This window comes from Argopecten irradians, chromosome 1 (assembly GCF_041381155.1).
Source record: "Argopecten irradians isolate NY chromosome 1, Ai_NY, whole genome shotgun sequence".
NCBI classification, from domain to species: Eukaryota; Metazoa; Mollusca; class Bivalvia; order Pectinida; family Pectinidae; genus Argopecten; species Argopecten irradians.
In genome coordinates this window covers 34,725,866-34,738,301 of record NC_091134.1, presented here as the reverse complement: position 1 = coordinate 34,738,301, position 12,436 = coordinate 34,725,866, and the positions used below count along the sequence as shown (strand labels likewise).

At 36.7% G+C, this 12,436-nt stretch overlaps 1 protein-coding gene across 2 annotated transcripts in view; it reads left to right on the top strand.

Annotated features, from left to right (window-relative positions):
* Positions 1 to 419: 419 nt before the first annotated feature.
* Positions 420 to 12,436, top strand: part of LOC138325341 (splicing factor, proline- and glutamine-rich-like) — a 64,147-nt gene continuing 52,130 nt past the window's right edge. Inside the window, exons 1-5 of one of the 2 annotated variants that reach the window (XM_069270975.1) lie at positions 420 to 959; positions 2,232 to 2,533; positions 2,863 to 3,155; positions 3,829 to 3,913; positions 4,439 to 4,565. In XM_069270975.1, the coding sequence (XP_069127076.1) occupies positions 468 to 959; positions 2,232 to 2,533; positions 2,863 to 3,155; positions 3,829 to 3,913; positions 4,439 to 4,565 (1,299 nt within the window). In that variant the 5' untranslated portion in view covers positions 420 to 467. Of the gene's footprint in view, positions 960 to 2,231; positions 2,534 to 2,862; positions 3,156 to 3,828; positions 3,914 to 4,420; positions 4,566 to 12,436 lie in introns of both variants that reach the window. The other variant, XM_069270948.1, reaches the window with a different exon arrangement.

The following is a 12,436-nucleotide window of genomic DNA, read 5'->3' as shown; positions in this document are numbered from 1 at the left end:
ATAACATATTTGTATTGTCCTGATCAGTAGCATTCCATCAAAGATTCAGCTGCATTTTTTTAAATCATAAAGTTGTGTGTGTGATTTGAAAAACAACTACGAAAATTCTTATTATAAAAGACACAGCACGAAAAACCCCTATTAAAGTTAAAAAGTGATTTTAACCCCAGCTACGTACAGTCAAAAATGTATTTATAGGCAATGAAAGTTTTTGTTTCCACTGGTCCAAATCAATGTCAGCATTTTTTTGTAGAAAACAATTTCATAGTGATCTATAAAAGTACTTTGATCAGTAAATATAAAGAAAAAAATATTCAAAAAAAAACGAAATGCTGGAATCCGGAATTTTAAACCAACCTACTTTAATTATTATAATGTACTCAGGCTTCATAAACTGATCACGTGACTTATTAACATAAGCACGCTGCCATTTTATTTGGAAGGAAGGGGAGACAAAGCAACTAACGATGTCCGAGAAAACGCCAACCAAAGCGGCCGCGCCGGTAAAGAAAGACACAACAGAAAACAAAACACCAACGCCGAACAAAAACAAACCTCCTCAAGATGGGAATAAACATCAAGATCATCCTCCAAACAGAGGAGGCCGGGGAGGTGGCCATCATCATGGCGGTGATCGGGGTGGACATGGAGGCCAACGCCGTGGTGGCGGAGGAGGGGGAGGCCGAGGAAGATTTAACAATAATCGTAACTTTTCACAAGGTGGAGGGGGCGGAGAACGCCACTCTAATATGCAACACAAGAAACAACAAGACCAAGAATCTACTGAGGAATCTTCTGGGCCTAAAGAAGACTTGAAATTCACAGGACGCTGTCGACTCTTCGTCGGCAACTTGACACCCGACATAACCGAAGATGAATTCAAAGCCATGTTTACAAAATATGGTGAAATATCAGAACTGTTTGTCAACGGCTCAAAGGGATTTGGATTCATTCGTATGGTATGAATTATATAAGCGCTGCGAGTGTGTATTTGTATATTTGGTGTGTGTTGGGGGGGGGGGGGGGGGTGCGTTGTAAATAAGAACTGGGCTAAGTAAAATTTGACCAGACGTCGGCATGTTACACACCAAAACTAGCCTATAACTACCCCCTTATCAAGATATACAAAACAGACATGGTCACATGATGATGAGATGGGATAAGCAATCTACAATAGCCAATATTTCAATATCTCAGAACGACTTGGCCACAACTACTACCACCTTAGAACAATTCAAAAACCGGCTAATTTAAGGAATGCTTTTTATTTTTTTGTTGTTTACTGGTGTGTAAAACTGCATTTTTTGTACATATATTTAAAACTTTATCGTTTTTAATCCATTTATTCCATATGTTTTCATTTTTTTATGTTTTTAATATTAACACAATGCTTTCCATTGCATTCAAACTGATGTTGATATCGAACCCTTGTAATGGCATATATTTTGGCCTAACCGGATGCGCATTCACATAAGGGCGGAAGTCAGTGTTTTGGTTTGTGTTCTTGCGCAGCAGCCCCTCTGCGTTTACGCAAGTGTAAACGATTGCCCGGTTAGTAAGGTTATATAGGAAAGTGAAAACGGAAATGTAAATATTAGAATATAAACACTCCCTGTACCATAGCACACGCTTTCAATATCAACATAATCTTCAACACGGTGAAGGAGGTTGATAGCCTGGTAGACGTGTGCAATTTACCGGGGATTAGTCCCAACTTGTGTTATTAGGCCTATGGTGTTACAAAAGTAATGTCAAATGGTGATGTCATAATCACCGGATGGTAGGACTAATCCACGGTAAATTGTACTTTAGGATCTTGAAACCCACATATTGGGGTTTACCCATGGTGGTTGAAAGAAAACTGAGAGTATATTCTTAACCATCAGGACTAAATTCGCACCTCGGTTTATGTGTGTTGAAAAGGTTATTGCGTTCAACTTTATTAAATAATTATACTAAACATAGGCTGGTTTAACTTTACATACAATATGGAAGTCTCCTGTTGGTGGCTTCTCTGACCTGTTTAAAACAGTATAGAGTCTTTATGGTACATGTGTCTAACATATTGATGTTCTAGTTAGGTCAGCTTAGCAGGGCACAGCACCACTCATTTCCTAGTACCATGTCCTTTTTCTGAAATTCCTATGTATTCTAGAAGAAAAAAAATAAAGAAGATAGAGAAATATTCATACCTAGACAAAAACTTGACCAGCATGTTTCACTTTTTATAGGATTACAGAAATAATGCTGAAGCAGCAAAGGCTGCTTTAGATGGAACACAGAGGAAAGGCCGCAGTCTGAGAGTAAGATTTGCCAATCACGGTGCTGCTGTCCGCGTGAAGAATCTGTCTCCATTTGTATCCAATGAACTGTTGCACCAATCCTTCTCCCAGTTTGGCGACATTGAAAGAGCCATCGTTTGTGTTGATGATAGAGGCAGATCAAATGGAGAGGGCATTGTAGAATTTGCCAGGAAACCAGGTGCCAGTCAGGCTATGAAAAGAATCAACGAGGGAGTTTTTCTGATGTCTGCGTAAGATTTGTTCTTCGCAAATAATTTTTGGTTTAGATTAAAGAATAAAGAACATTTCTCAGTCTGTGTTGAATTTGCATGCACACAGATGTTTCAAGCTTATGATATTTGAATATCTCTTACTTTTTCTATGAAAAACTTTGATACCAATGTATAATGCGCAGTTTACTGAGGAACAGCATAGTAGAACAATGGGTCTGTCAAGTTGGTATCTTGTATCTTTGAGTGATACTACTAGGGTTTGAATGATAATAGTTAAACTACTGATAAATTACTAAATTATTTAGATTTTAATGTCTTACCAGCTATCTTTCATTACTTGCATATAGGTACCCAAGACCTGTGTTTGTTGAGCCTTTGGAGCAAAAAGATGAAGAAGATGGTTTGCCAGAAAAGTTCTTGCCAAGAAATGAGCATTGCAGAAAAGATCGCGAAAAGGAGCCAAGGTTTGCCCCACCGGGATCTTTTGAATTCAGGTTTGCACAGAGATGGAAGGAACTAGATGAGCTTGAGAAGCAACAACATGAAAGAGTGAAGAAGGAAATGGAAGAAGCAAGGGTCAAATTAGAGGCAGAGATGGAAGGTGCTATGTACGAATTCCAAGCTGAACAGATTAGAGCAGGTGGGTTTTCATAGGTGAATTAGAAGTCAAAGAGCAGATTTATTAACTTAGACCAAAACAATATTCTTTTAAATTGAAGACGCCTGCAAATCACAGCTTTAAGGAAAAGTTTCTCTGGCAAGTGTATAAAGGTGAATAATTAATGTTTAACACAGTGATAAAATGAATTACATATTTGAGCAAGTTTGATAAAATAGTGTATATATTTTAGTAATTGATTCATAAATTTTCAAAGCGTTTGTCTCTGTGTCTGATAACTTCTAAAACTAAGCCTAATTACCAAGGTAAAAGTTCTGTTGTGTAAAAATGTTCCATTGCATTGGACAAATTCACGTATCATGGGATACCTGATCAGTTTATGTGGGACTATTATTTCTATTGGTGCTGAAAATATGTCAAAAGATGGTATCCCATGCTAACATCATTTCACCTGGCAAATTACAAATAGTTCTGTTCCAGCACCACTGGAGATACTAGTCCCGCACAAACGTTATCAGGTTTCACTTGGTAGATGAATTGGTTCAATTAGAGTTATTTAAATTTTTACACACCAAAGTGTATCTAGAGTGATTGAGTCAAAAGTCATTAAGGTTCTGTGGTATATTTGTTAAAAGAATTTGCACCAAATGCCTGAATATTTCACACTAACATGTGTATTTTCCATGTCATGCAGATTTGTTAAGACAACAAGAAGAACTCCAAAGAATTGAAGAGATGAGACAGGAACAGATGAGGCGCAGACAAGAAATGGACATGCGGTAGGTTTAATGTAGTGTTATTTTAATAGTTCAGGATAGCACATGGACATGGTTCAATAATTTATAAGAATTGAAAAGATTTTGCTGAAGAGTTTATGACATCAAATTTGGATTAAAACTACAATAAAATTGGCAGGATAATTGTATATATACAGAAGGAATTAAAAATTGAGAGAATAAAAATCCCATATTAATTTTATATGAGCATCACTCATGATCAACTATTCTGTCTTTGCATATTGGAGTTGACTGCGCATGCGGGTAGGTATTGATTATGGCAAGATCATTTTGTGAGCAAACAGACAGAAAACTCTGTAAAATGCATAATATGAAACAAAATTGTGTGTTGTGATATGAATATGTTGATATTCAATAGTACAGTTGTTTAAATAAATTTATAAAAAAAATGTTGTAATGAAGTTGAACATCTTGAAATAAAGTTCTTGGTCCAAGATCATTTTACCAAACAAAACACGGACAATTGTTTTAATGGGTATATTTGGTCAGTAATGGCAATAATTTCAGGCGCCAGGAAGAAAACCGGATGGTACGAGAAGAGGAGGAAAGACGGCGTGAGATGATAATGAGAGGAGACGCAGGTGGTATGAGAGGAGGACGAGGACCAATGGATCGTGGCAATCAGATGGACCAGGTAAGTCACAAAATGTATTTATCATAATTGTTGTAAGTAGCAACTGTGTTTTGAAGGATGGTCGACTTCGTTTTATCTTGTAAATACCCAACCACAGCAGCCCAGTGTAAGGTCTGCAACCCATTGTAAACAGAGTGGGTGGATGATGAAGTTATGGTTTCTTTCATCTCTACACCTAGTATTTTAACTGAAACAGCCAGATAACACCAGTACAAACATAATGTAGTTCCATTTCAATAATTGCATTTGAATGACCGCAGGAGACATATATTTGTAAATTGATATGTTAGCTGTTTTTTGCCTTCAGTTAATATGTTTTGATATATTCCTACAGGGAATGCGCGGGTGACAGTATGCGTGGAGATGGTATGCGAGGTGAGGGAGGAATGCGTGGAGAAGTCATGCGAGGTGAAGGAATGAGAGGCGACGGTATGAGGGGTGAAGGACAGCGGGGTCGTTCTGGTGGACCTCCACCTGTACCACCACCCCCAGCCCCTCCTGCTGCTATGGGTATCGAAAATGTAAGTTGCACATTGACATCATTATGTCAACAACATCATTTTAAATGTTATTGAGGATCTGGCCCACAAATTATATTTTTTCATTGAACATAATTGCAGTTTGAATATTTTTAGAGAGAAACATTATTGAAAGGGAGCAAAATGGCTGTTTTGCAAAACATCTGGTCTGGTAGTACCTCAAGACTTATAAAACTTATTTAATGATAAATGATATAGAATAAACAGAAAATTATACCAGCTATTTTGGAGTTTTGGGGCTAAGTTGATATTTTCACAAAATAGTTGAATGTACTTTGACTATGGTACTGCCTGTTGTACTCTCTGCAAGAATTTGTATCAAAGATGTACATTAAAATATGGTTCATGGTAACAACATCTGTGCATGACAACAACAGAGACAACAAAATGAGGGATCCATGGGTGGAGGATTTGGAGGATCTGGTGGCAACCAGGGGTCAATGCAAGGTCAAGGACAGGGAATGGGAGGTCAAGGTCAGGGAATGGTATGTATTTGTTTGTTGTGTGTTTGTTCTCTTTTATTCAGTGGGCAGAATGCTGCATTGTGTGTGCACTTGTCACACTTTAAACTTGGACTTTGTATGGAAACATGACACTATCCTGATGAAGCGACCGGAAAGCATTTGTTACCTTGTGTCACAAATGTGTTATATTGTCACAGTGTCCATTTGTGGACTTCATCCTCTCATCTATGACGAGTATAGATTTATGATACAGAAATTGATTATGGTTCACACACATTATGAGTGCTCATCCATTCATGACCAAACCTGGATAGTCTTACGAATATTTTTGAGTGCTACTAGCACAGAAGCTGTATTTCTGAAATATTTCCGTGAGATTTCAAGCTTGTTTAAGGTTTTGTGTCCCTTGCATCATAAAACAATGAATCTAAAGAATAAACTGTACTAAGGCATTTCATCACTGTCAAAAATGTTGTGTAAGGACAAAAAAATGTGTTTCATTCCTATCAAATACTATGCGTATTGTAGCAATATGATAATAGATGGACATGTCTGAACTGGCCCTGTTTGATTCTACTGTATAACTTACTGGTACACATAGTATGTGCAAATCTAAAACCTTTTTTTTTTGCAAGTTTTCCAGAAATTTTCAAATTTAAGAAATCATGCGACATTGTGTGGTACCTTTATAGAAAAATTTAGCCATGCCAACCACTTTATTGTGTACTTAGTGTCACTTTGATTAGGGTATACAGGAACCATGGCTTGTCAAACTGTATCTGACACTAACTGGTGGTTTGGAGTCTATGTTGAGTGTTAATATGCAGTATATTGCATTAATACCACCATTTGAAGGGAAAATAATATAGCTACCTCTGTAGTCATCATCTGTTCAATATTTCACACTTTTTCACATAAATAAGAGGAGAATCATGTTCAATAGTCTCAACTTGCAATGTTAATGTGCTGAATCAACTGATACAGGAGAAAGATAGTAAATGTGGTGTTTTTTAGGAGGAAGTAAACCACTGCTTTTAAGATTCCATTATGACTTTGATAAGCTGGATCGTCACAGAGGATCCTGTACCATATCCTTTAATGATATACTGTTATATAATGCCAAATATTTGGTATACACTCGGTGCTTTGTTAATGTTTGCTGTCTTGTTTGTGGTCGAACTTTTATGGAGATGTTTGATGTGGAACTTCCTATGGAAGATTCAACTCTAATTACAATTCATTTATTGGAGATCTATTTGATTGGAACAGTGTTGATAGGCTTGGCTATAAGATAACAGACTTGGAATCAAACATTCAAAGTGTAAGGAAGACATGTCATATGTTATATTGTGATATGTTTATATAGGGTGTCTTGTTGATACATTGCTGTTAGTGTTTGTCTTAAAACGCTTTCAAGAATTTCGAATATGGCTTTTTTACATAATAAGGAGAGATGGTTTTATTGTTTTGGGATTCCAAATTCCGAAAATCAGTTGAATGACATATTGATTTTACACATGTTCATTGGTACTATGAGCTTGTCTCCCTTCCATGTCCATGTGTGAGGTGGTATATGATTGCAATGTATACAGTTGTTTGTCACTCTAGTGGGCCTTTAATATTATTATGATTTGCTGTTGATTTTATTCCTCTTAGAAAAAAAAATGATAAATAAAAAGTGTCCCTATATGGACTTTGAAGATCTCTTACGAACAAAATTGATATTTGATGTATATGTGGATAAACACAAAATATATTGCGTTTTTTTTTTTTACATTTTTTTATCCAAAATATATACATTTGTATAAAGATACTGTAATACATATAGTGTACAGGATTTGTATAAAGATACTGTAATACATATAGTATACAGGATCTAACAGCAAACATACAAATGAAGATATCATGTATAACATACTTGTACATGTATACATTTGTATAGATAATAAATGCTTTGTAAGCCTATACTTTCCTCAGAATGTAATGATGCTGGTTTAGATCTACACCAGCTGTAGTTACAGCTTTGTAAAGCTAGTTTGGTTGAGTTTTTCTATGTTAAGTAATTTTTATGGTTTTACAGGACATTGACAAGATCTCAAAATTTGATTTGTAAAGTTATATAAATTGTGTAAATAATACTTTGCCATGCCTGTCAACTTTCAGGAATTGCATTGCTGGATTATGCATTACTTGTGGCTCTGAAAGGGGAATTATTTGACAGGATATTGGATTTTCTCTTTAATAAGGGGTAAAACTGGGAGATTTAGCGAGTGTGGGAAATTCTGTGGGATGTTATGAAAATCCGAGAGACTCACAGGGAATCAGGGAGAGTTGACAGGTATGCTTTACTATAAAACATTAAAACTTCTCAATTACTTTCCCCAGACAACTATTTATTATGACAGGACCCTGTTACAGTAGTGATTTCAAATACCTATTGTATGTCTTGATTATTAACCATATCAAATACTAAATATTAAATTGTTCAGCTCTTTGGAATATTTGTGTTATATTTATATAAATGCTTTCTTCACTCAGCTATTGGTTTTGTAACTTAAAGAGCTTGTTTACTATTTAGATTAAATTTTGTTGAATTTTGTTGTTGTTTATATCTTATACATGTATATTTGTGTGTGTGCATAATTTGTTATTTTAAAGGCTGTTGACTATTATGTTTCCTTTATATTTTGATGTATATTGTATTTACCATTATGAAATAGATGTTATAATTGTTTAGAGATGTATGGGTTGAGAGAAGTTGGGACTTGAGATATTGACATTTTTTAAATTCAAGCATTATACATGTACCACAAGTATTGCACAATTCAATTGTTTTGTTGTCTTTTTCTTGAACCTGTATATGAAACTGATAATATTAAAATTTGAGTTTTATTATATTAATAAATGCTGAAGTTAGGGAAGGTAAAATTATTGCATCAAAGTATATAGCTTAAATTTTGGGGAAGGGGGTTGAGGGTATGCAGAATTTAAGGTGAATTATTTTCAACCGATGAGAATACAAATCTATACATGAATAAAAACAGAGTATGTAACGTAAAATATCAAAATAAAAAATATTCCATGATGACCAAATTATTTGCTTTACTCTGCGGACGGCTTTTTGTTATATTTCAAAGAATGCTTGTTCCCCTATCTAGAGGTTTAAAATTTTGCCAAAAGTATTTAACATCCTTGCATATGCATTTCCTTAAAGTTGATTAATATATTACAGAGTTATCGGCACTTGCTCCAACATCAGAATTGATACACCTACATGCAAGGGCAGATAACCTTGAAATGTTCAAAAGCGGAACAATTTTGATCGTGTAGCACAAGTCATTATATAGCACACAGCTGTAGATAGCAGAGCATTATAGCTCTAGCTTATTGGACAATTTAACTTCACTTTTAAGTTGTTTGCATTACTTAACCTTATAAGGTCATGACTTTAAATTAAAGTGCTATAACCAAAAAAGTCTTGTTTGTGTGTCTTTACAAATTATTACAGGTACTGTATTACATGAAATATTGTGTGCACTTTATTTCTTAGTTTTAAAATGTTCAGTCTTATAGATGCTAATGTTCATGGTCAGTCAAATTGTTGCTATATTTAATTATACCCCCTGCAATGAAGTTAGGAGGGTTTTACACAACAATCGACCGACTACTCCTAAACTACTGGAAAGATTCAAAGGAAATGTTTATGGATATTAATGTTCATAGTCAGCCAACCTGTGGCTGCATTAAATGATACTCCCACAATGACGTTAGGAGGGGTATACCTCATTCAGGTCATCCTTTTTGTCAGTCTGTACCAGACACGGCAATCGACCTACTACTCCTCAAATACTGGACAGATTCCAATGAAACTTGGTGGAAATACAAATGAGCATTATCTATATTACCCTCCACCTTTTCAGACATCTGTTTCTTTTTTTCAAAGCAATTAAGAATGGCTGAGCAGCTTCTTCTCGTAAAGCATGCCATTAGCAATACATAAAGAAACATCGATAAGAAATCAATCATCTGTTTGGTCAGAGGAGATAAGTATTTCGTCGTTGGAAGTCTCTTTCATATTTATCTTTCTTTTGAAAGGATTGAAGTTATAATCTTCAAGATATATAGATAGATGCAGGACACATTATATCATGTAAAGAAAAAAAAAGAACTCATTCTTACAATTCATACAATGAATTACATGTAATTATTTAATGTAGCAAGCACATAAAAGTAAATACAAAAATTAATAATAACAAGTAATAATGTTGCGTATTGGCATTTACAACAAAACATGGCAGCAAAAATGGTGATGATGTAGAGCAGATCATTTTTCTAATGCTTGTTCAAATTTATTGAACAGCTATGTGTGTGTCCCAAACAATACCCTCATTTATATCTATTATATATTTCTATGCCTAAATTCAACATTTGATCACATTTACATGTAACAATAATTTTTATAATAGACAATATATACATAATCCTTTTATGAGGAAACTAAAACTAAAGAAAAAAAAAAGAACAGATCATAACTTTTGTGAGGGCAATAAAAGAATCATATAACAAAAATGAACACATGACATGTAATGGATTTTGACATTAATAATGGTGTGAATTTCAACATATAAATTCCTGTTAAGGAAGGATTGCGTAATTACATTAAAGTACTGAAAACCAACTGATTTTTGTGTGTGATTACATTTTTGGTAATTTGAAGCCAGTAAACTAATTGTGAAACATATCACTGCAAAAGCATTTCAAATAAAGGTAATATCGAACCATAGAAGTCAAATCACTGTTAAAGAATAAGTTGGGTTACAGCACTATACCACTGTTTAATGAAGATCACATTAGCTGCACAACTTTATATAGTATGTACCAAACAAGAGGCCCAGAGGGCCTGTATCGCTCACCTGGTTTGTAATGCCTAGTAAGGTTCATTGTTTCTTTTCTGAAGGAATTTGAATATTTACCTCTAATTCCCCTATTGGGCCCCACTCTTTCTGCTCAAGGGGGTCAGAGCCAAAAATTATAGGAATTCTGTTAACCCCAAGGATGTTTCTGGGCCAAATTTGGTTAAACTCCAAGCAGAACTCTAAGACAAGTAGCGATTTATAGGATTTACCTAAATTTCCCTATTGGGCCCCGCCCCTCCTGCCCCCAGGGGGTCAGAGCCAAAATTTATACAAGTTCTATTCTCCTTTCCCCAAGGATGTTTCTGGCCAAATTTGGTTTCAATCCATGCAGAACTCTAGGACAAGTAGAGATTTATAGGATTTACCTCTATTTCCCCTATTGGGCCCGCCCCTCCTGCCCCCGGGGGGTCAGAGCCAAAATTTATTTAAGTTCTGTTCCTATTCCCCTAAGAATGTTTCTGGCCAAATTTGGTTACAATCCATGCAGAACTCTAGAACAAGTAGCAATTTATAGGATTTACCTAAATTTCCCCTATTGGGCCCCGCCCCTCCTGTCCCCGGGGGGTCAGAGCCAAAATTTATACAAGTTCTGTTCTCCTTCCCCCAAGGATGTTTCTGGCCAAATTTGGTTACAATCCATGCAGAACTCTAGGACAAGTAGCGATTTATAGGATTTACCTCAATTTCCCCTATTGGGCCCCGCCCCTCCTGTCCCCGGGGGGGTCAGAGCCAAAATTTATACAAGTTCTATTCCCCTTCCCTCAAGGATGTTTTCTGGCCAAATTTGGTTACAATTCATGCAGAACTCTAGGACAAGTAGCGATTTATAGGATTTACCTTAATTTCCCCTATTAGGCCCCGCCCCTCCTGTCCTCGGGGGGTCAGAGCAAAAAATTTAAACAAGTTCTGATCCCCTTCCCCCAAGGATGTTTCTGGCCAAATTTGGTTACAATCCATGCAGAACTCTAGGACAAATAGCGATTTATAGGATTTACCTAAATTTCCCTTATTGGGCCCCGCCCCTCCTGTCCCCGGGGGGTCAGAGCCAAAATTTATACAAGTTCTGTTCCCCTTCCACCCAAGGATGTTTCTGGCCAAATTTGGTTACAATCCATGCAGAACACTAGGACAGGTAGCGATTTATAGGATTTACCTCAATTTCCCCTATTGGGCCCCGCCCCTCCTGTCCCCGGGGGGGTCAGAGCCAAAATTTATACAAGTTCTATTCCCCTTCCCTCAAGGATGTTTCTGGCCAAATTTGGTTACAATCCATGCAGAACTCTAGGACAAGTAGCGATTTATAGGATTTACCTTAATTTCCCCTATTGGGCCCCGCCCCTCCTGTCCTCGGGGGGTCAGAGCAAAAATTTAAACAAGTTCTGATCCCCTTCCCCCAAGGATGTTTCTGGCCAAATTTGGTTACAATCCATGCAGAACTCTAGGACAAGTAGCGATTTATAGGATTTACCTTAATTTCCCTTATTGGGCCCCGCCCCTCTTGTCCTCGGGGGGTCAGAGCCAAAATTTATACAAGTTCTGTTCCCCTTCCCCCAAGGATGTTTCTGGCCAAATTTGGTTACAATCCATGCAGAACACTAGGACAGGTAGCGATTTATAGGATTTACCTCAATTTCACCTATTGGGCTTCGCCCCTCCTGCCCCCGGGGGGTCAGAGCCAATATTTATACAAGTTCTATTCCCCTTCCCCCAAGGATGTTTCTGGCCAAATTTGTTTTCAATCCATGCAGAACTCTAGGACAAGTAGCGATTTATAGGATTTACCTCAATTTCCCCTATTGGGCCCCGCCCCTCCTGTCCCCGGGGGGTCAGAGGCAAAAATTTATACAAGTTCTGTTCCCCTCCCCCCAAGGATGTTTCTGGCCAAATTTGGTTAAAATCCATGCAGAACTCTATGACTAGTAGCGATTTAAAGGAAATGTTGACGGACAGAC